This window comes from Haliotis cracherodii, unplaced genomic scaffold (genome assembly GCF_022045235.1).
Source record: "Haliotis cracherodii isolate W230 unplaced genomic scaffold, xgHalCrac1.p SCAF_8, whole genome shotgun sequence".
Taxonomy (NCBI): Eukaryota; Metazoa; Mollusca; class Gastropoda; order Lepetellida; family Haliotidae; genus Haliotis; species Haliotis cracherodii.
This window is the reverse complement of record NW_027266341.1, coordinates 13586734-13611382: the sequence shown is the minus strand read 5'-3', so window position 1 is coordinate 13611382 and position 24649 is coordinate 13586734. Positions and strand designations below refer to the sequence as shown.

Here is a 24649-nt window from a genome sequence, read left to right as displayed (position 1 = left end):
GTAGCGAGAACTAAGGTCTGATGTTAATGAGATTGCGTTTACTACCAAACCGACGCCTGGTGGACGACTGTGCTCCCTCGTCTGTTGTCTCTGTTTAGTCCGGATCTTGATGTGTAATTTGTACCTTGTGTGAAACTGGGCAAGTTGGTTACTCATCAAATAAAAGATTGGTAAATAATACTAAATATACACCAGGGATTGGTCATTTATTAAGGGAGGGGTGCGAGGTTGTTGTTAGGGCTGTATCGTATTTTGCTGACTCCACACCCCACCCCCTATTTCTATTTTATGTACTCATGTAACATTTCCCCATTCCATCACCACCCCTCACAGTTGTAAAATTTGGCGACCTCCCCTCCCTCTTTCACTGTATATTTTTTCATGACACCCACAATCCCAACCCCGTCCCCCTCCCGGTCCCCAGCTGTCAACCGCCGGATCAACTGGTAGTGGGGTCGAATCCTTGTGGGTATCAAAATATGTCACCTTTGTCGTTTCCTCCTTTATAGCTGACACGTGATATGGTTACCTAAAATACTGATCAAGGTGGCGTTAAACAAACTCACTCTTAACATACCGAGACAATTAACGTTTAATTTCACACACGACGCACTGATTACAACGCCTATAGATCTAGACTGGAATGACCTCAATGGGGGATGTATATATAGTCCTTCCCTTAAAGAATAATTTCATTTATACGCCAACTATTCTGACACTACTCTGTCAGTTCATAAGAAAGTTTGTTGGATGAAGAAACGTGTTTATTACAGTAAGACTCTTACGACCGTCTATCATTCATGCAAATCGTGAAACAAAATACTCGCTCATCCCAAGCAAGTCTAGATTTCTTCAGCAAATGAAGACCTTCCCTCGTCCTTTATATTATTATATTACAAGACAATAACACACACACACACACACACACACGTTTTTTTTTAATTTCAGAGACTTATGTCAGAGTAGACGCTTATTATAGGGAGTCATATATGAATTCGTATGGAGATATCCCGCTAATGATAGAAGCTGTCTCTATATGTATTTGGATACAGTTGATAACTTGTGTATACATATTTTCTTAAATGTAATCATTCAAAATGGAACGGCCCCTCTCGTTCCAGAACGGACCGTTATCAGCGACCTGTTTATCTGGGTTAAATATGCTACTACGCAGTACTTTCATAACGAAAGGTCGCGAAATTTTCCGTCACGTGTCCATGACTCATGTAACCGCGTGATTCTGACAAGTCCGTTCTAAATCGGACTAGGAACGCCCCCAACCGGTCCATCGAACGATCGAGAACGTTCTTTTTACTATCTTTAGCCGTGACACACTGCAAATTTGTGCTGAATCCTTCAGGAAGTTGCGCAGAAGTCCAATTCGCGAATCAAAATAAACACTCTGTGTTTGATTGCTTCTCCCACTGCCACAATGTTGGGTATATAAACTCAGGTTTTCCATCCGTGTTCTAAAGCCCGGCCACGTAGCTTAATGCACAGAAGATACGTGAACGTCACAACTGTCAACAAAATATATCAACAAATCAGCCTTTGAGAGACACTGAAACTTCGTCACTTGACAGGCAGAAATATGTCCGTAGTAATCAAAGCGTTCCTGGAGCGAGATGGGGACCCAAAGGCGGAGATCCGACGTTTCGGAGTTCCGGCAGATGCGTCTTCCAGTTTCACCTACATGTTCAAGAAGGTGTCAGAAGTGTTCCCGGGGCTTGTCACTGGAAACTTCAACCTCTTTTGGAAAGGTGAGTTGTCAAGCAGACGACATTTGTTGTGACGTTCGGCCGAGACCAAAACAATTTGCACAATTTGCTTTCAAAATGAGAGTACTGACTGGTTTCTCCACAGCCATTTTACGCTTGTGGCATAAGGTACTGACAATACCGGGATGTCAATGAACGCTGTGGTGGAACTCGAGAGATATAAGAAAAATGTTGATGCTCGAGGGATCTATATTTACGGCCTGTCAGGCACACGGGCTTGTGACGCAAAAGTAGCTGCTACAAGATCTATGGTCACACCCAGCGTCAGTATGCTATATAAAAGGATAAAATGATGACCGTGTATCTTGTAGCTGCTAATTTGGGTGTTACAAGCCCCTGTGCTGTCAGGAAATCTGCAACAAATTTTAGTTTGGCCTTCTGGATTTTATTTAAAGGGGCACTGATCTAACGCAATTCCCCGGGACTGGTTGTTGCCTTTGTTATTGTTTTTTCCCAGTGAGTACCCGGATGTAGAGCAGAAATCTAGACTAGCTCGCGACCTCTGTTGCGCCATTCGTAAGCGCATTAGTCACTTTTATGGATACCGGTAGTAATAAGAGCGTATGGTCACATTGATCAACAAAATGAAATACAGTTTTCGAGATAATAAGGAAATGTAGGCATCTTTGTGGGTAGCATCGGTAATGGTGACGAAGTTTTGATAAGTCACTTGCTTGGTAATTTTGCGTTTTTCGTTTACACTATTTTGACTTGCAACACAAAGTAAATATTTCACCTGAGCATTGCTTTTTTTATAGTGTGTATATTTTTTTACTGTCAAAATGTGTAACATATTTATTAAACGTCTAAGTATTCAGTTATTTTACAAAGTGACTGAAAAACATTTCCATCTGTATCATTATGATAACGAATTCCAAACATTTTGATGTTTAATGTCATCACCAAGAGACTGAAAATGTTACGTTGAAAAAAAGTACATTTCTATGTTGTTTGGCTTCTAATCCTACATAATAATCTGTTGTGATGTTTTTAGGCCCTTTTGATCGTCTTAATCAATCTGGACAGATTTTTTAGTCAAAATGACTGAAATATTTACACATTTTATAAATTGCCTGAGAGATTCACATTTTACAAATTGACGGTAATCTATACACGCTTACAAAGGAAATGACCTGTGAAAACAACGTCTATCGCGCATTGAAGAATTTCCCAACCAAAACGTAGAAAAACAAGAACGAATCGGTTCAAATGAAGGAAAACAAAATGCAAATACCATAATTACAACTTACCAAATTTATGTGTATAAATAGGCAGCTTCCTTATTCGAAGAATGTTTCCGTGAATATCCACACAAAGGAATAATATCCCACTCGTCTGCAGCTATACAAAATAACTTATTCGATGTCACGTGTCTCTGTAACTATCAAATATTCTAAAAGATATATATCGTTTCGGGTGTCAAGTTTCAAAGGTCGGCTGAGAAAGGCCACGTGACAACTATTTTCATTACGTCCACGGTTCCTAAAAAATCCATTGAGTTTGATAACAATGAGCAACCAATCAACGTATTATCAGTTAACCCTTTGAACAAATTGTATGTTGTTTTTACATCGGCACTTCACGCCATGATATGAGTGTATTCCCTTTGTTTTAGTAAACCTAGACATGTAAACACTCACTTTTGACATATCCACTGTGCAAGATAACAGTGATTAATCAATCAACATATTTTCTGTTAATCCTTTGATGACTAGGAACGATCCGTTGATTTACAAAAAAATGTAAATCAACTGATCATTCACCTCTTGCTGGGCTGCCACGTGCATATTACATAACCTCACTTCAAACCTGGATTTAGATTGAATAATTACCCCAGACACAATAAATGCCAAATGAGAACCTTTGTCAGGTAATCTAAGTGGTGCTACCACTAATTGTACCTGTAATAAATTCATTAACTGAGCATCAAGTGAATGACGACAAATACACAAGTGTAGGGTTATACGAGAAAACGTGGATGACAACAAGGGGGTAGTAATCGTATTATCGACGCAATCCGAAATCCGAAAATGTTTTCACTGCATGGATACTTTTTTTAGTATTACACTATAACCATCTGGGGTATTTCCAAATGACGACTTCCGATGAGCTCAGCCGTTCTTTTTGTCTGTTTGTTTAGGCTGAAGAAATTAATTAACATGCGCCCTTTGTAGAATCTTTATAGATCACAGTTAATCAATCAGTGTTTATGCAAAAATGCGTAAAACAAATATTGCCTCCAGCCTCCAAGTTTATTTAGCTGTCCTTGTAGACGGTAGCCCAGTCTCTGGTCACGCTCAGTTGCGTTGCGTATCATCCGGGTACTCACGGGGGAAAAAACAATAACAAAGGCAACAACCAGTCCGGGGAATGGCGTTAGATCAGTGCCCCTTTAAACTATTATCGGTGAACGGTCTTTTGTGTTAAAAATACATTCAAAGCCTTTCTTTTATGGGTTTTATGTATAAACATAGGATTTTGTATTAGAAAGTATTTCTATATTTCAACCTTATTTTTATCAATTTTTATATGTATGTTTACACACACACACACACATATATATATATATATATTTATATTCATATATATATATGTGTGAGAGGAGTTGGAATTATCTGTGATATAAGGTGATATTCAAAGTGATATGTTATCGGTTTATGCGGTCACCTTCCATTTGACATATTGCAACAGATGTTAAACTGGAGTGAGTCATTGAAAGGACAAATGAATATATATAGATGAAATGGATTTTGTTATTTAATCTTATTTTTGTTTCCCCAGACAGCGATGGTGACCTGGTGTCTTTCTCTTCTGATGAGGAGCTGATGGAAGCACTGGGTTTTGTAACTGACTCAGTGTTCAGAATCTATGTGAGAGGTGAGTCTGGATGTATAATCAGTTGATTATAAATTTAGTAACATTGTAGTAAAAGTGTTTCATCAATCTATGTGATAAAAATTGTACATCCATTGTATAAATGCAATATCCACCAGCATTTGATAAATTACCATGAAAATCATGAACTTTGTTATAGTTTACTGACATTTATAATGTTCAATCAGATTCTTGTGTTAACATTGTGTATTTCTTGTGAAGTATTTTGTTTGTTTTTTTTGTGTTTTTTTGTTTTTTTTACATATTTCTTGTGAAGTAGTTGCCATTATAGAAACTGAAAGAAAATTAGATTATGTACAAAGACTCAAATACCTTGTTTTAACTCCAATATACACTGACAGAATGAGTTTTGAATGTCTACAATACAGGGCAGTAACTGCTACTTTCCTAAATGGATTGTTAATGTTGATCATATTCTGTAATGGCTTTCAAACCTCATTTCCCTGAAAGGAAAGCTGAAACCGATTATTTTTCAAATGGCTTTTGTGACATTATTGAGCTTCCTGTTGGCGAGGAATAACTTGTGGAGGATGTGTAGTCATATGACTCCTGGTTGTTTCAGTACATTTTGTAAACATTTCAAAGAAATTACTTTTTTGTTGCCACCTCAGCGGAAATTAAAAAATCCCAACAACATTATCATAACTACATTCTGAAAGGAGTATCACTTAGTTTGTCTGTTATGTTACCACCAAAGAAATGCCATACAGGTCCATAAATATATATATTTACAGTGCTGTTGTCAGTCAAAAGTTAATAAACCCATGTTTAATGATTAGCTCTGTTTGTACATCAAGCTGTGTGAACTACTTAGTAAGAAAATAAGTGTGTCATGACATCTAGCACCACAAGTGATCCATGACTTTGTGATTATTAGGTAACTGTATCACAAACTGAATAAAATTTGGCAACTTTGAAAACTGTACCTTTTTTAAGCACATTCTAATACTATGACACTGACATGCTATACCTCCCAGTCCCTAGACAAGCCGGGAGAGTGTTCTTTGTTTGAGCCAGAGCAAACAAATTCTTTGACAATTGATAGACAAATCATATCTTACCTCATTCTTATGAAAATATGGATGGAACAATAATAGTTAACCTCATTCTCGTGAAAAAGAATAATTGAATGCACCACATAGCGAACATTTTGACATTTGAAACAAGTCAGAAAATGTTAGTCTTTTGTGCTGTTTCATACTGTTTGCTAATTGGTCATTTCAGAGCATGCTCCGCCATCATCTCCCAACAACAGCAGCAGCAGCAGCAGTGGATCGCTCCACCCCAACGTTGTGTGTGACGGCTGCGAGGGGGCGGTCCGAGGTATCCGCTACAAGTGCTGCGTGTGCCCGGACTATGATCTCTGTAGTCAGTGTGAGGCTAAAAAGATCCACTCAGAACATGACATGTTCAAGATTGTGGAGCCCGTTAACTCCTGTGGCCCAGGCAGAATGGTGAGATTTCCATAATCAGTTGAATTGATATGTTTGTTTTATAAATGTTTTAGTGTATATTCTTCTTAAAGTTTGAATTATGCGCTCTCCTTCAGTTAGTCTATTTGTTAAGTGTGATTTGTGATAACTGAGAAATATGTACATATCCCAAATTTCAGCAATTTAGCTGATTCTTAAGATATAACACAGCTGTGCAGCATGTGTTCACTTCATAATTCAATGATAATAATAATGATGATAGTGGTATAATATGATATAATATAATTCAGTATTGGTAGTTTTCTGATAAAGTTTAAATTGCATGAAGTAATATTAGTCACTCATAGCTTGTGTTAATATTCACAGCCATTCCGCCCACCACCCCATTTCCGCCGGTGGATGAAGCGCTACATGAACCGATGGCACAACCGTCACGGTGGGTGTGGCATGGAGACGGAGGGAGACGGTGCCCCCGGGGCAGACTCAGACCCCAACCAGGAGGGAGGACAAGAGGCTGGACCCGAGGAGGAATATCTCCACAATGTGGGAGAGAACGTGGCGGCCATGTTGGATCCTTTCGGTATGTCAAACAGTAACATATATAATACATTACGTAGTGGTGTCACATTTCACCGATATATCAATGTATTGTGAAATAACACCCCAGTGAGAATACAGCTTTTGGAAAAGGGGGGGTGTATTTTGTGATTGGGCAATTTTCGTTTGGTAATGGTGTAGTTTTGTTGAAAATATATCACAAAGTCACGGATATATCACAAGGTCATTGATATATCAGGGGTAAGAATGTCACATTAAGTCATATGACTTGTCTGTTATAAATCCAATGAAGAGTTTGTCACTAAGCATTACCTTGCTTTGTGTTAGTTCCGTGAAAGAAAACACGTTCTCACATCTAGTTTCTCCATTTTTATTTTTGTAGCAGATGAATCTTGTCAAAGATTTTTTAAGATCAGAAATATTTTGAAAAACTATTTGAAAGGTTTTGTGATTGTAAGGGATTGACTAATTCATTAGGTACCTTCGGTTTGATAAGTATGATAGAATAGAGGTAAATGTCAATACTGTCTTCTGTCCTAGGTATTGATGTGAGTTTTGATGTTGAGCATCACGGTCGCCGTCGTGGTGGGCCATGTCATGGAGCTGGCAGACGCGGATGTAGAGGTTTTGGAGGAGGATGGGGATTTGGGTGGGGAGGACACAGAGGTCATGGTCACCGATTCCGCCACTGCCATCGTCGCTATGGCACCAACCAGGACAAGGAGGCTGGGAAGGAAGACGAAGAGATGAAAGAGCCAGCAGATGCCAAAACAGCAGAACCCAAACAACAGGGAACAGCTGCCAAAATGGCTGAGGATGGCTCCGGATCATCTGAAACTCCAGTCACAGAGAAGATGAAGGATCTGCAGATCAACGGGGGCCCTGGTAATTGTGAAGGAGAGTGGACCCTTCTGTCCAGTTCCAGATCTCCATCCAGCCCTCCTCACCCAGGTTAGTAGTAGCCGGACACTGTGGCCACATTGGAAGACATGTTCCACGTGCTGTGTTGGAACTACTCAAATGGCTTTTGCAATTGATTTGTTGTAGACATGGGGTATTCTTTCTTTGTTTGCCATGAATTTGTTCTCATTATCACCGGTAAATCAGATATGGTAAATAAGTAAAGACATGAGTACTATCATGACAATATTTCATTGTCTGCAGTTAATACTTTATGAACCATTTAATTACATTCTGACGCTTATGTTTCAGTATATCTTTACTAGAATCCAGTACATTAAATCTTATACAAGATAGCTCATGAAACTGTTTACATTTTTCATGCTCTGAACCGTGAATGTATGTTTTCATGTGCAAATATTTTCTGCAGACCCCAAGATTTCTGAAGCTCTCCACCAGATGTCCCAGATGGGGTTCACAAACGATGGCGGCTGGCTCACACGGCTGCTCGAGGCCAAGAATGGAGACATCAGTCAGGTCCTCGATGCCATCAAGCCAGATCGACGAACCAATGGGGGCTTCATAGCCTAAACACTGATACAGACTGTTACACACTCTTAATTATGAATACAGGCTATGCTAGTTAACTGGATTATTCTGTACATTATAACGGCTCTTTATTTGAACAGTGTCTGTTTTGGGAATGACATATCTGATAGAATTGTTTGACAATGTTTAACAGTGTTGATGCCAGTTGGCCAGGTCGACCAACCAATGGGGGCTTCATAGCCTAAACACTGATACAGACTGTTACACACTCTTAATTATGAATATAGGCTATGCTAGTTAACTGGGTTATTCTGTACAGTATAACAGCTCTTTATATGAACAATGTCTGTTTTTGGGACAAATATATGACAGTATTGTTTGACAATGTATAACAATGTTAAACAGTATGGGACCTTTAATTTTTATATGTTGTGAGGTGTTTTGAATTATGTGTGTTTGAAATACATTGCACTGTTATCAAACTGAATCAATATCAACCTTGTTCAAATCAAAATTTACAGAAATACCCCACTAATAAGAGACAAAAGAATCAAAAAGACAGTAATTCTCTAACCAACTGATGGAGAATGTTTTAATATGTAAAATTCAGTCTCACTTTTTGTAAGTACTTTTATATTTACCAGTATATATTCATACAGTGATACTGGTTTTTTTCATCATTTTGTATTTGCATAGCTGGTAACTCCAGTTTGGATCAAGTATCTTGATATTAATGTTTACAAACTGTTTTACTGAAAGATGTCTGACTAAACTAAAATATTTAGTTTATGGTGGAAATGGTGTTAAGTGGGAGTTCGTTTATATCTTTATGTTACTGCATTTACAACTTACGGTAATATTTGCTTGTGTGTAGGAAGTATGAAAACCATGTCGCTATAATGCCTGTTGGGTTTGATTCACACGTCCTAAAACTGGGTATTGTGAAAACTGGGTATTGTGATTCAATGGTAAGGATGGTGACGGTTCAAACCTTAAAAAAGGTAACAAGGGTTCATGTTTCTGTCTGAAATGTTTGTTGTGATATTCTTACATAGCCAATAAATTTATTGGATAATAAATATTTCATGTTTTGTTTTCATATTCATATAATTGTCAAATTGCTATATAGGTAAATCAAGCTGTTGACTATCTTCCCGAGGCAAGTGAATTAACTGACTATAAAAGTCCAGTTTCCACCCTTGCCGAACTAGGCTTGTATTATGGAGTTACATTTTGGCTGGCCTAACGAGTCTATGCATAGTCCAATCAAAATCGTGCACCGAATTTGAAATCCGGTTCGTAAAGTATCATGCAGATTTTGGTCGACTGCAGGATTTGCAAAGCATGTGCACCGCTGACTCGTTGTCAACAAATATTTTCTAAATCTTTTCATGTTTTTAATCAAGGTGCTCACATGATTTGATGAACTTCGCGTTGTAAGACTCGTTTTATCACAATATAGATCTTCATTATCGATCAGACCGTCTTGACTGGGCGCCATCGTTTTGTTTGAAGCAAATGCAAGTGATACGAGAGGTTGAATCTGATTGGTCAATAGGAGAGGCATAGAAAGGACATAACTCGTAATAGCCACTGGTGGCGCTACGATCGATCCCAGGAATTCCAGCCTAGTTCGGCAAGGGTGGAAACTGGACTTTAAAGTCAGTTAACTCTCTTGCCTCGGGAAGATGGCTGTTGACAGGAGTAAGATGGTACAAGTTGCAGTAGTGAGATCAGCTCACTCCATCAGCCAGAATATATCCTCTAGGTTTCTGACATACACATTCAAAGCTGAACTTCCCACCAATAGCTGCAAGATTGCTGATGGGGTGTTTGCAATAACCCCTGACAGCCTTGGGCAACAAAAACTGCATTTTAAACCATAAGTAATCATAATGAGTATATTTCTATTACTCAAAGTCCTGGTACTATAGCATGCTCAAAGCACTAAATCATTACCCAATCAATGGATCAGTATGCACTTGATTTTCATTATCAGCTCCCTGGGGAGAATACATTTCAAGTTGCCTGTGAAGCGCTAGAAGTGCAACTCTCATTACCATCTCAACCTGCCGGGTACCCATTCACTGCTGGGTGAACAGAGGCATAGTTCAAACAAAATCATTTGCCTAAGGAGACACCACATGTAACATATATTTCAGTGCATAGGCGGATCCAGGGAGGTTCAGGGGGTCCGGACCAACCCCAAATCCCCTTTTGAAAACCAAATATAGTATGTTGTAGGCAGTAAAATTATCTGAGAGAGGATTTCGATATTTTGGACCCTCCCTTTTAAAAATGCTAGATCTGCCCTTACAGGACCAAAGCCTTAGAAACTCTCAGGAGTCAAACTGGAAACACATCACTTGTCCGTCTATCTACTCTAAGGGAGGAACCATTCTTATTTTCACCCAATTTGTGAACTGTGCTGTACACACAACCAGGTGTTGCAACATAGTAATACAACTTGTTAGCATATGACACTTCAGAGATTCATCATCTTATTAAGCAGCTTGGTGAAACCAATGTAATTTCATTCAAAACAACACATCTTTCCAGTCAGCAGGATTAAGGACTGGGTAACCAGTGGTTGATAGCATGAGAAGTATGAGAATTTCCAACAACAAAAAGCCACAAAACCAAAAGATGGCATCGATAGTACATTCTATTGTGTGTAGATGACATCGCGCTCAGAAGCAACAGAAAATGCCGTGGTGATTATCTGATCCCCGTTTGAATTACATGTGACCAAGCTCCAATAAAAATTCTCAACCAGTCAAGAGAAGCGCCTGTAAAATCACAATCACATCGTCATAACACGAGGGATTTTGCCGCCTGCTTCAACATGGTTTTTTGGTAGTGGTGGATAAATCTGCTACTAAATCTTGCCATGAAATACTAAGATAAACACGAACTTTTTATAGTTGATAGAGCGAATTGTGTAACACAAATTGACATCTGGTCTTCCCACGGATAGGATTATTCCTCAATCGTAAAACAAGGTGCTATTATTTCTATGTCATTATTTTCAGAGGCTGTTGAAATGTCCTTTTCAACTGATTTAGCCCCTTCAACTGATTTAGCCCCTCCAGGAGAGAATGGGTTCCTGGTACCTCATCCTTGTCGTAAGAGCCAATTAAAATGTAGATGGTCAGTCTGTGTGACTTGGTTGAAAACGGGGTGTCGTAGTTCCCCAATAGCATGGATTTACTCGTGATGAGATCAGATTTTCCGGGTTAGAACTGGTCGTCAGGGACTCGTTCTTCATAGGTGATCGTAACTGTCATATACTTGACGCAGATTTACAATCGTCGTTGTGCTACGGTTGCTTTGTAGAACAGGCCCCAGCAACCCATGCTTCTTGTAAGAGGCGACTCAGGGGTCGGGTCATCAGGCTCGCTGACGTGGCTGATGCATTTAATTGACTTTACCATATCGTGATACCGCTGACATAGCGTTCAATGCGGCGTAAACACTACTAAAAGTCATTAAGTTGACTGAGGGATACTTCATCATATCAATACATATTTTGGAGCCGTACAACGAGATGAAAAAATGACTGGGGTGTGAGTGTGTAAGCAATTGACAGTTCTATTTTTCAATCCAAAACGTTATATATTTGAACATTAAATAGGGACAGGTAATTTATTATTTGGTGAGGGGGGTAATTAAAATTTTTACATGTATCGGCGGGGTGGGGGATGTTATATACAATACAGTCTTAAGCCCAGTTTCACCCACCCACCCCACTTTACATAATAAGTGACCATGCACTCTCATAATGGACCAGTGTATTAGAATATCCCGAGTTGGGAATGTCATGAAGCAAGTGGTAAACGTTTGACCCTGCATTGGCATGGTGCTGACAAACCAATGTTCACGTTCATGTTTGAGTCTGGGATTCGAACTCACGACTATCATATCCCGACAGTTTGGCGCATCCTAGCAACGCGAATTGCTGCTGTGTTGCAGTGTTGGGTGATAAACATCATCGGTTTGACACACGGATCGAATTTTGTCGCCTCTCTCACAACAAACGGTATAAAGTGGTGGAGACCTCGTCTGACCAGGATCTCCGAGGGTACTTTAAGCAGGACATACGGTGCATGGCTAAGGGATTGAAGGGAACAGGATGGCATCGTTAGTTCCAGTTAAAGCGGGTCTGTAATATTCCTTAGAAATGATATAAAACAATACAGATAGTTTATTTCATGTTAATTTCAGGTATGTTAATAATCACAAACTATACTCATAAATCACAAGTAGAATACAGAGATAAAAGACGACAAATCAGTGCAAAAATGTGCCACCACATGTTTCTTTATCATTGGCATCCGTTGACAAGGTCTGATTAACCGATTTGACCTCTATTTTCTATTTGCTTGTTTGTCACATCAATTTAGAACATGTTAATTTCCACAGTAGGGTAAAGTACTTCTGCTCGAAATATCCCATAACATTCCCTATATTATGGACAGAAAAATCGTGCAAGAATGAATTTCACACTTGGGGGAATCGAACCGGGGTCTTCAGCGTTAGGATCGAACCCAATGTAAGCAACCCCATCGTCTCTTGTTTCCATAGAGACCATGCAACGAGTCAACACGATACCTGATTTGTTTTCACAGAGAGGTTAACTGAAACGATAAACTTCCCCACCGTGAAATACTTTTGAATCTTGTTCCTGGTGATGATTGTTTTCTCTGGTGAACTGCTAAAAACTAGCTCAGAAAAAAGTTGTATGACAACTCCCAGAGATAGACATTGAGCTGACATGTCAATGTTATAATTATAGCTGAAAGGGGCCGAGGTGGGTTTTGTTTGTGACAAATTCAAAGTAATAATTCTTGGAATAAATAAGAGAACATAATCATGGCTAGTTACAAATATGCATCACACTTATTTTAAGCTGTTACCTTCGTTATTCTTCTCAGACCAGATCAGATTCTAAAAAATGGTGCTATATTCTTTTAAACACTATTAAAACATTTTCACATGCATAAAAACAACGGACAAGGAAGTTCAAAAACATGAACATTTACCCCGCAAACGTCCATAAGCGCAACCCAAATAATCTTGTGGCTACCGCGATCTCTTACTTCAGGGAATCAATGTATTTGAAATGACAACATACTGATCAGTTAACGTACACATTCCAAAACTACAGCAGCCTCAGACCTGCCGAGAGACCACAGCATGTGATACGGAACTAAACTGTGTCAAAGACATATTGTCTGCTAGCTTTCCGTGGAAGTCTCGAATACTCTCGCGAGACAGCCATGTGACCTACTTTTCCATGAAATTTTCGCCATGATGGCGCCAAATGAGTGCTATCGAAAATTTCCCCTGATACCAAATTTTGGAAATGATTGAACGATCGAAACGCAATTATGTTGAAAGAAGAAAGTTTGTAGATTAATTATAACGTATGGTCAAGGAGGTGAGAATCATTAGTGGTGGTTTAATGTTATCATGAATACGTAATTAGGTCGACACGAGCAGGTGGCGGTACACGAGCACGATGTCGATGTAAATAAAAACAAATGTTTCACTGTTATCTCTGTGTAGAAAACGTATATCCGCTTGAAGGATCGGCACTTGTTACTGGTGTTCGCACACATGTAATTGTTAAACAGTTTATTGCTGTCTCAATATTGGACATTAAAATGCTGACCATGCAAGTCACTTATTGACATATGATACGATAAAAAACAAAACAATAATTGTGCTATGCTACTGTCATAACGGACTTGAATAATAACCGTAGTGACGAATTGTCATCTCATTGATGTTGCCATGATATTATCATTTGATAACTGCATAAAGCTTTGGTCCATGGGATCTGATTTGGGTAAATGCTGTAAGTAAAATGTGAGTAAACAAAAATCACACGTCATCTGTTATGATTGGCAGCTTAAATCTTTCGTTGGAATTATTACATTTGACTTAATCAGTTACTGTCAAAATCAGATCAAAATTATTTCTAAGTGGATATTGTTATTAAGCGAGTAAGTAAATGACATACAGATAGGATGCATTCATATGCACTTTGTTTATATCTATGATTATGTTTGTGAATTATGTTTCTAATGCCGACACAGCACTCTCTATAACGTCTTTAGGGTGTACATTGTATAACTTGTTAGATTGTCATAACATATTATTAGTCTATGTCAAAATGTACACTAATTTTTAATAATTATGTTGATATTTTTGTTCGTTAGGCAAGACTATTTGCATGATGCAAGTTAACATTTCGTCACCATCAGTGCAATCACAAGGATGACCCGTGTTCAATAAATGATTTTTTTATTCCTTTTCATTTTATGTTAATTATTTTGTATTTATTTGTGTAAGGCTTCTCATAACATGATAAAAGGACTTCTTTTTACAGTTAGAGTTATCTCCCTTTAAATAAGCCAATTAAAGGTTAGTTTAAGTTATGCTGATTTTATTAGAATAAATTAACATTAATCATGTTTGACACTGAAAAGCATTACTTTTATTGAATAAGTTGAATTGTCTGTCAGCAGGGTCAGGTCTGCTTGATTTTTCTGATTTGTTTCAATAGAAACTAAGCATTGACCAAACAGACTGAAAACGTTCTTCTGCCATAATGCAATGGAAATCATTTAATAATTTCTATATTGATTGTGTAAGATGTTTATCGACACTTCTTTATCCACATATAAAGAATATGTATTCTAGCCAAACCCCGTTTGACAAAAGCACTATCATTGTCTAAAAGTCTTTGTATAAAATACAATAACATTGATCATTGTTGGTAGTAAACTAAATTTGCTTCAACATGATATATGATAAGAGTATAACTATAAGACAAGACTTCACATTTTTCGTTATGGCACTATAATAAGCAGCAAAGATCTACATCTGATCTGAAGGGTTAATATTTTGCAGACCTTTTTGTTTTTGTGACGTGAGGTGAAAAAAGTACACTTTAAAAACAGTTCATTCACCAGTGAATGAATAGAAGATATCAATAGTTACTTGTCTGATTGTCTACCAAATATACTTCAGTAATGTTTGATTTATTTTGCCTCGAGCTTGCTACATTTATAATGAACACGCTTATAACATGTATAACCAACTGACTGATATAACGAACTGCTTTTTGGTCCCGTCCATTTGCTGTATATACGCTGCATATATACTGATAACAAACTATCGTTATAACAAACTAAAATTAGTGGTCCCTTTGAGTTCAATATGACAATAGTTTACTGTATTTTACAAAATATATAATATTCATAACATTTGTAATGAATTGAGCTTAATAAAAATTTGTTGTGCAAATTTAAGTTCAAGTCTTAACATTTATTGTGGTGCATAAATTTTAACCTTTAACCATGATAGCATAGAGAAAACATTTAAAAACTGCTTCAATATTAGTGTCTGTGTAACATGTGTAAACTGATAAACTCAATGAGGTTGTTTTAGTGGTGTTATGAGTGTCATGGTGTTTGGTCATTCTCATACTTTCACCATGGCACAGTGATACATTCACGTACAAGGTTCAGTTATTTCTGCTCCAGAGATAGCCCAGGCTTCTACACCTTCACCATCAGACTGCTGCCATTGAAGCTCCAGACATCACTACAACCATGATGTCAGCTACCAAAACCAAGAAGAGCAAGGATGTTGCCAGGGAAACAAGTCCAGGTAATTTGCCATACATCATTTGGGTTGGTAAATAATGATGTACCCATAGACTGATTTGCTCGATGTGTTTTTGGTGATATTAAATAAACAAGATTACCAATGTTTATGTTGTTCAGTGATACATTTTATATGAGAACAGTTCTGCCAATTACAAGTAGATAACAAAAGGACTAAAAACTAATATCAAATTAATGTTTTGAAGTTATTCGTAACACTTCTAGTAATGAAGCAGTTGCTTTGGTAAAATCTAACCTAGATCTTTGATGTTTAAAGATTAAAATGTATTTAGCATGATTAGGCAATGTGGGTTCTTTTAGAAATTGGTTTAGGGATCCATCGACCATAAAATGATCAAAACTGGAAATATAAATACAGAAAATGCATGTTTTTTTCTGTGCATTGTGAATACACACATCTTGTGCTTCTCTAAAATTCAAATTTAAGATGTGCACAAACTGCTTCTTGATGTCTCAGCACTGGACATCTATAATCATCTGAGACCTGACAATACACCTGTCATGATTTACATTTTTTGTGTAAACTTGAAAACTGCTGCGTGGATTCTTTTCAAATTTTGGGAACAGGTTTTAAACCAATAGAAAATGTGTAGTACAAATTTTGCTTTTGATAAAATAAATTTTTCATGTTGTGAACTTTGAAAAATAATGTTACTTCAACATAAGTTTGACCTATAACTTGAAAACTACTTCATGGCTTCTTTTCCAATTGTGGGTACAGTTTCTACACCAATAGGAGAGGTGCAGTGCGAAGTTTGTTTTCAATATTTGTATTTTCTGGAGGAAAAACAGCTATTTTTCACATAGATTTATTTACTGAAACATCCTTACTAAAAGAAGAGGAGCAGTGCAAAGTTTAATTTGGATAATGTTTATTTTCTGGAAAAAAAAAGATTTTTATCATGTTTTGAATATGTTGAACTTGGAAATTTGTTGGGGGACAAAGTCTGGGTGTTAGTGAGCCCTGCTCACTTTTTGTCTTGTTTATGTTGTTGACTAGATTCTTAGGGATAACAAAAGTCCTACCAAATTTTCTATAGTCTTGAGATTAAATACTGTTTGAAATAAAATATTATTTAAGTTTTGCCCTAAGTTATGAATATTTAGAGAAAGACATGATTAGTGGCATACAGTACTGTATATCATAACAACTTTCTTACTAATTTGGCTAGTCACCTGTGCAATCCAATATCTACGAAAAGTAACTATTATTCATAAAAACCATGTTAGCTTGAAAAAAAAATGAAACAGATTGTACTGTGCTGTGACTGTCGCCTAGTGATGCAGATTGTGTGACGATTTTATTGCATAACTCCTGGCAGGTGTTCAAATACATGTGGCAACAGTGGGGTTCCTCAAGATACATATGTAATAGGATTCATCAGTAAATTGGTGCCATAACAATATATTTTGAGGGGCATACAGAAATGGGTGCTGTCCCTGTTACCATGGTTACATTTTGTATTCGGAAACCGTTTGATATTTTATTATGAAATACATGCTAAATTGTTGCCTTTTGGGGGTTGGTATTTCTTTTAAAAAAGTGTTTGGTGTTTCCATGGCAACAAGCTGGACCTACTCAAATATGTTTAGCATTTGTTTCCAGAGCACAACTCGGAAACCGTTTGATTTTTTATTATGAAACTTTGGATATGTATTAAACTCATGCTGAAATGGTACCTTTTGCTGTTTTATAAGAAGTTAGACTTAACCCAAATACAGTTTACTTTCATTACCAGAGCGTTACCGAAAACCAGATGGATTATAGTGTTCATTTCTGGATCATATCCTGAATTCTTTATCATATATTATCCATGAAACTTTATACCCATATTAACTGAGTACTGAAACTGTCATGTTTTTTGGATTTTCTTCAAAACGATCTACATAGGGTTGTCAAAGAACCAGGACCATTATTACCTAATTGAGATGTACAAGACATGTGAATGGTGAAAAATTCACAAACCACAATTAACAAGTGGCACCCAAACCAGCCTACTTACTGGGTTTAATACATGTTTAGTGCTTGCAATTTAGCCATTCACAAAACGTTCCAGTGAGCTTGTCATGACTTATGCCGTAATGTTTTTGTTCTGGAGTTACCCTCCCTTTCTCTGTGTATATTCACTACAATATGAACAAACAAAATTCAAATGTCCCCCATGGCGGCATCTTCATGAGGCAAGCGTGTCCACTAGCCAATATCAAGGCCTAGTTTCAACCTGTCCCACAGCAAGCCTACTTTACTTGGCTCGATCGTGGCGCCACCTCGCCTAGATCATGAGTTTTGTCCTCTAGTAATGAAAAAGCAATATCCAACCAGATCTCTGTTCTCGGCTTTAGTGGCCCTTGTTTATTTCTTGATTATATTGGGGTGGTCGGGAAACCTAGTTAAAGTGTTCGCTCGTCACGCCGAAGGCCCGGATTCGATTCCCGACATGGGTACAATGTGTGAAGCCCATTTCTGGTGTCCCCGCAGTAATATTGCAGGAATATTGCTAAAAGCGGCATAAAACCGTACTCATTCACTCTTGATAATATTGCTGATAGCGGAGTGCAACATCTTCATGACTGACCAGCATTAGAAATTGGCACTGGTCCTGTAGTCATTGCCAAACTGCCCAGTAGTTAAGGTATCATAAGGATAAGTAGAAATTTGCCTGTTTTAAGGGTTTTCCTATATGTTATCATTATAAGGACTAGTGGGCTAAAACTGTTAGTTTCCACCACTGGTGACAATTTCTGACTGGATTACTTTTGTTTTTGCAAGACTCTGGTGCTTATACGTCCCACAAGTCGAAGAGGAGGAGACTTAGTACTGATGATGAAGAAGACTCTGGATCTCCCAAAAGACGTAAGTACAACACTATTGGGAATATGATTTGATTTCCTGATTGGAGTAATGTGTTACACATATGCAGGATTTTCTCTCTTTAAAAGTTTATGTAAAAAAGTTGCTTCAGTCATGATTGGTTGATTAGTAATCTTGAGGTTTAATATGTTCTAATCCAGTAAAAATTCAGTGCTTTCCACATGTGAACATCATCTAATGCTTAATTGTTTACATTTGGTGTATTTTGTATTGCAGCAACTAATCACCCCACGAGCAAGCTGGGTCACAACGGCCTACGTAGTCCCACTTTCACACCACACAACAAGCCAGCCGAGGTAGGAGTACTAGTAGGGATGTAACCTCTCGCCCAAATATATGTGCTGTACCACCATGTTAGTATTGTACTTTCCAACAAGTCTGTCCTTCTGTCCTCAAGCCATTGTTAGTAAATTTGCCCATGTTCACTCAGTATGTGTGGCCAATTCTCTTATCACCATCAGGGCACAAGTGGCCCAGTTGACTAAGGCGCCGCGATTCGCTGCGCAGAGTTGCGTTCCTTAGGCACGCCAGAAACCTATGATTTTGGGTTCGAATCCTGGTTTGCCCCAATTATGTTTCTAGGTTTGTCAGCACCATACCCGTGCTTGTGGGTTTCACTGAAGTGGTAAACGTCTGAGACCTGCATAACTTCGGGCTTTCCTCCCACATTAAGCTGACATGCCGCGATATAATTGGAATACTGTTAAAAGCGGTGTTACCCCCAACTTACTCACTCACTCTTATCACCAGCAACCTGTTAAAACTTGTGTTCATTTTATTAAGTTAGGGCCCTGCTTAGAGAAAGTTTTGGTCAAGATTGGTCCAAATGTCTAGGTCAGCATTGTGACGAAGAATCGAATTGAAGTCAGATCTTTTACTTTTGATTTGATACTTCTCTGTTTGAAAGTCTGAGGACGCATCATAGGTTTTGTAGGGTGAACCTTGACTGAACATTGACTATCTAAATGAAGCATTCCTGGTTTCTTGAACCAGTGAGATGTCAGCTTTCTGAAACAGTTTAACTTCATTTCTTCCCTGCCTCAATTTGGAAATGTTCATCTCAGTAAAAGAAAACGGCCACTGAACACAAATGTGGTGTTGATGGTTTACCCTTTTCAGTGTAGATGCCTGGGCACACAGCAATGGTAGGATGTGTAGAGAATCTCACCAGAGTGTCTTTTGATATCAAATATATCAACACGAGTTGATAAAAGTGGGAAAACTCCGAGGCTTGCCAAGGATTTTTTTCCACTTTTATCAACGAGTGTTGATATAATTGATATCAGAAGACACGAGGGTGAGATTTTATTTATCATCCAACATCATTCTTCCAACTTTTTCAGTTTGTAGAAAGTAATAAGCAGTGTCTTAAGTGAAAAAAGTACTGCTAACAGCTTCAGTAGCAGAGCCATTTGTGATGTCATTTGATTGTGACATCATGGTAACCAATGACGTCACAATGGTCTGCAAAGCATTGTGATGCAATTTCATTGCAACGATATCTACAGTATAGATATCGCTTTATCTCACCCAAGTGATATCTCCTGTGGGAGCCAGTTTTGGATGATAAATAATATATGAATATTGCACTGCTGTAATGTTTTTGCATTGTAACATGCTGATAATATTTCATGCATCGAATGCACCGCAAACAAACAAACAAACTTCACAGAGAGTCTTGTCAAAATAAAAGATCAGATTTTAATGAAATTATTTAAGACATTGATATATCATTCTGAATTTTTGAGGCATGCCAACCTCCACAGGCAGGGAAGTTTATGTTTACATGTTTCTTTAAAAATACTACCACATCGTAGGTCAATAACACATCTGTAATAAAAAGGGACAGGTCACCTTTGAGGTAATTGTGAACAGTAGTTGTATCATGCTTTCTAAACAACGGGTATACTATGGTACAATCAACCTAGGGAAATCTCTGAACATCCGAGTTAAAATTGGTCTTCAGCAACCCATGCTTATCATAAGAGGCGACCAACGGGATCCAGTGATCAGGCTGGCTGACATGGTTGTTGCATGTTATCGTATCCCAATCCCAGTCGATGCTCATGATATCAATCATTGGGTTGTCTGGTCCAGTTTCGATTATTTTTAGAACGCCACCATTTTCTGGAATATAGCTGAGTAAGGCGTTAGACAACAAACGAAACTTGTAATGTAATGCTCGTTCATATGTTATTTTCCACCTATCTTGGCTATATGGATTCTTGTTTTTGCTATAGCTTTTCCGGAAAGACCTGATTAGTGCAATGAAGTTGGCGGACTCTGAGCCATTGCAACAGGACTACATCTTCATCTCGGACCCCTGGAGACAGGAGTGGGAGAAGGGGGTGCAGGTGCCTGTCAACCCCGGGGAAATACCTGATATCAGCATTAAGTATGTACATTCATACCAACATGACTTAGGAAATGTGTGGATGTCCCTCAAACACAAGGCCCTGTGTGTATTCCAGGTCCGAATACCTCCCCAGTATCAGTGCTGGATGTAAGAACCAGCTGAAATAAGGAGTTGCAGCATTAGAAATTGGCACTTGTCCTGTAGTCCTTACCAAACTGTCCAATAGTAAAGGTATCCTAAAGACTAGTAGAAATTGGCCCAATTTTAAGGGTGTTGCTATATGTTATCATTATAAGGACTAGTGGAAAAAAACCTGTTAGTTTCTAACCCTGAGTTGTAAGTCACAATAGCCTTCATGGTACCTGAGTAACCTCGGTGGCATGGGTTCTTGGTCTGGCTGACAGTGAGTGGTGTCCTTGGCCATCACTGCACCATTAAGCAACACTCACAGGGAGACCGGGATAGGCCACTAGTCTATTAGTGGCAGACTAGTGAAAGTCAAGAGTTATTTTGCATGAACCAGTAGTCCAAATGAGCAACGGACAAGTTAGATATAACCAATGGTGTCTACCCCTGGCAGATGGTAAATACCTGAGGACTATGTTGTCTCTTTTGTTGTCTGTAGACATCGACTTGTGTTGTTGGGTTTGCTGATAAAGTGTACCTCCTCCTCTCTCCTCCCAACCCAAACCAAACAAACAAAAAACCCAAACAACACCTTTTAAGAAGTAAATATAAAACCAGAATTGTCCTGATCACACATATAAACATGCCTGGAGATAGCTAACTGACTCTATCTGTACTCTGCCACACATATGACCCGTGAAGATTCCGGGGTAGAATGGGTCTTCAGCTACCCATTGCTTGCCGTAAAAGGCGACTATGCTTGTAGTAAGAGGCGACTAACGGGATCGGGTGGTCAGGCTCGCTGACTTGGTTGATGCATGTCGTCGATCCCAATTGCGTGGATCGATGCTCATGATATCAATCACTGGATTGTCTGGTCCAGACTCGATTATTTACAGACCGCCGTCATATAGCTGGAATATTGCTGACTGCGGCGTTAAACAACAAGCCAACCAACCAACCAACTGCCACACATATACTGACACTGTATTCTTCCATCCACAGGACCTTGTATGAGAAGCCGATAACAGGGGACTTCAAAATGTAAGTTAGGTTTATATATATAAACCAGTGTTTAAGCATTCTCTTCACACAAAAAAGCCAGCTGCTATTCCCCGTGTGAAGCTCGTTCTTGGTGTCCCTATCTGTGCTAGTGCTGGAGTAGTATGAACTGCATGAAACCTGAACTCACTGATGGACGAGTATTTGTGGGATAGTCGCCAGTGAAAACAGCTGTATATGAGTATATGATATACTGCTCAACTTTTGATTGGGAAAACCAGATACATCGTTCTATTCAAATATGCACTTGGCATACTATTGGTATGGGAATCACTCTGTGTCATTGAAAAATGAAAATAACCCTATCAAAAGTGGAGTAGTGTAGTAGTTCTTGACTGAAACAGATTGGGTTTCTGCAGTGTTTAAGATACTCTACTGCCCGACAATCCAAGACAGGTTGTTTTTCTCTTGGAAGATCAACTTTTACAAAATGCACACCCAATAGTCTGTTTGGATTTCATTTTGGAGTTGCCGGTAATAAAATAAAGTACATGAACTGACATCATGAGTGGCACCTATTTAAAGAAAATATAATTCAGAACTTGCTTATACTTGGAAAAATAATTGAGTTCCTAAACATACAAAGAAATATGCTGATCTCCAAAAACATCCTGGGCCACAGAAAATCAAATGGTTGCGGCACCAGTAACAGCCAAACACTAGCACCGGTATCAGACAAGCACTAGCACTGGCATCAGACAAGCACTAGCACCGGTATCAGACAAGCACTAGCACTGGTATCAACCAAGCACTAGCACCGGTATCAGACAAGCACTAGCACCGGTATCAGACAAGCACTAGCACCGGTATCAACCAAGCACTAGCACCTGTATCAGACAAGCACAAGCACCGGTATCAGACAAGCACTAGCACCGGTATCAACCAAGCAGTGATAATTTAACAGTGATAAGTCAACTCTGCCCACATCATGATAAACCTGATGTATTGGTGACAGGTGTGAAGCATTTTGATGACTGTCTGTAACCTTGACATCTCAGAAAGGATCTACCTTTAACATGGTTAGACCGTCTCCGTGGTCAGCTTGGCGTTTAGGGTCTAAAATAGGGACTGGTCGGCCCGGAGTCAGTATACTTTGTCTGAGTGGAGTATTCGTGTGAAACTGCAACATGGTTTCTCAGTGGGCTAGCACTATAAAATCCGCATCAGTCCGGACAAGTACAAGCAGCCACATACACACACACGTGCATGCACGTTGCTTTATAAGTGCAGTAATCTTTGACGCGATGTTAAACCCAAATTCACCTCACCTCTTACATGGTTATGACAAGGTAGATCTCTTCCAGACCTCGGAAATACCTCCATGCCACACAGGATGAGACTTTTCGCCAGGGAATTCACGAGTTGACGGGCATGCAACAGTTGTCAGAGCAAGTGGTGCGGTACGACCTTGACGACCTGGACGTGTCCTGGCTTGAGCTGGCCAACGAGGAGCGAGAAGAAATGGGTGTGTACAGAGATGCTAATAAAAACGGTATCATATATACATTAGGCTGAAGTCATTCAACCTCATCAATTCTCTAGTCTTAGGCTAACATGGGTTTCTGGGTTAGAACAGATTCCCAGCTACCTATGCTGGTCGTAAGATTGGGTGGTCAGACTCTGGTGTCTTGGTTGATTGCAAGTTGTCGTACCCTGACTGCGTGGAATGGTGCTCATAATATCAATCACTGCCTGGTCCAGAATCCGTTATTTATAGGTAGTCGTCATACACCTGGAAAATTGTGGGGTTAAACATCAGCAGCAACAGATGCCAATCTGTAACCCAGTTGTGTCAATATCATGGGGTGACATTGGTCCTATGACTGTAGAATTGGCCACCCCACTTTTTGCTGTCATTTTTTCATGACCCCACCCCCACTCCGCACCTCCTCTATAATAAGTGACAAGTCCCTAAATTAAATGTGTTGATATCAGAACCAACAGGTGACAATTGATGACAGATTAGTTTATCATATGACAGGTGACCATAAGCCTGTACACCAGCATTATGCCATCTCTTGGCTGCTGGTCATTGGGAAAAGTTAAATAAATATCACAATATCATGTATTTTTGATGAAATAACTAAATCAAATGACAGTTAAATAATGTCTTCTTACCATTGTATGTTCCAGGGCTGCTTCCTGTTCATGAGTGGACAATGGAAAGAGTCATAGAAGCTTTTGAATCTCAGGTAATTTCTACTTATAAACACAACAAAATGCTCAACATTAGCAAGTTGATGTCACCTCATGATGATTTTTAAAACATTATCATGTGGGCAGTTATTGTCTTAGTTAACAAGGCTGATGGTGTATGTTGATGTTTTATTTTGGTGCTTGTATGCTGATGCTGCTGTATGTTGCCGTAGATGGTGCTGTATGTTGCCGTAGATGGTGCTGTATGTTGACGTTGATGCTGCTGT

General features: G+C 38.8%; 2 protein-coding genes across 2 annotated transcripts in view; both read left to right on the top strand.

The window, feature by feature from the left end:
- Nucleotides 1–1398: 1398 nt before the first annotated feature.
- LOC139449477 (sequestosome-1-like) lies at nucleotides 1399–9186 on the top strand. The gene is made up of 6 exons (XM_071230893.1): nucleotides 1399–1760; nucleotides 4560–4655; nucleotides 5898–6127; nucleotides 6473–6686; nucleotides 7205–7615; nucleotides 7995–9186. The coding sequence occupies exons 1-6, from the start codon at nucleotides 1592–1594 to the stop codon at nucleotides 8153–8155; spliced, it is 1281 nt and encodes a 426-aa protein (XP_071086994.1). The 5' UTR covers nucleotides 1399–1591; the 3' UTR covers nucleotides 8156–9186.
- A 4234-nt stretch (nucleotides 9187–13420) lies between these two features.
- LOC139449404 (protein Jade-3-like) overlaps nucleotides 13421–24649 on the top strand; it is a 32883-nt gene continuing 21654 nt past the window's right edge. Inside the window, exons 1-8 of the mRNA XM_071230774.1 lie at nucleotides 13421–13553; nucleotides 15667–15793; nucleotides 18581–18664; nucleotides 18899–18978; nucleotides 20923–21077; nucleotides 22170–22208; nucleotides 23531–23691; nucleotides 24360–24418. Of these exons, the coding sequence (XP_071086875.1) occupies nucleotides 15736–15793; nucleotides 18581–18664; nucleotides 18899–18978; nucleotides 20923–21077; nucleotides 22170–22208; nucleotides 23531–23691; nucleotides 24360–24418 (636 nt within the window). The 5' untranslated portion in view covers nucleotides 13421–13553; nucleotides 15667–15735. The remainder of the gene's footprint in view (nucleotides 13554–15666; nucleotides 15794–18580; nucleotides 18665–18898; nucleotides 18979–20922; nucleotides 21078–22169; nucleotides 22209–23530; nucleotides 23692–24359; nucleotides 24419–24649) is intronic.

Coding starts and splice junctions, on each gene's coding strand:
- LOC139449477 (XM_071230893.1), top strand. CDS start 1,592: ATGTCCGTAGTAATCAAAGCGTTCCTGGAGCGAGATGGGGACCCAAAG. Junction 6,128..6,472: donor CCTGTGGCCCAGGCAGAATG/GTGAGATTTCCA, acceptor TAATATTCACAG/CCATTCCGCCCACCACCCCA. Junction 6,687..7,204: donor GGCCATGTTGGATCCTTTCG/GTATGTCAAACA, acceptor CTTCTGTCCTAG/GTATTGATGTGAGTTTTGAT.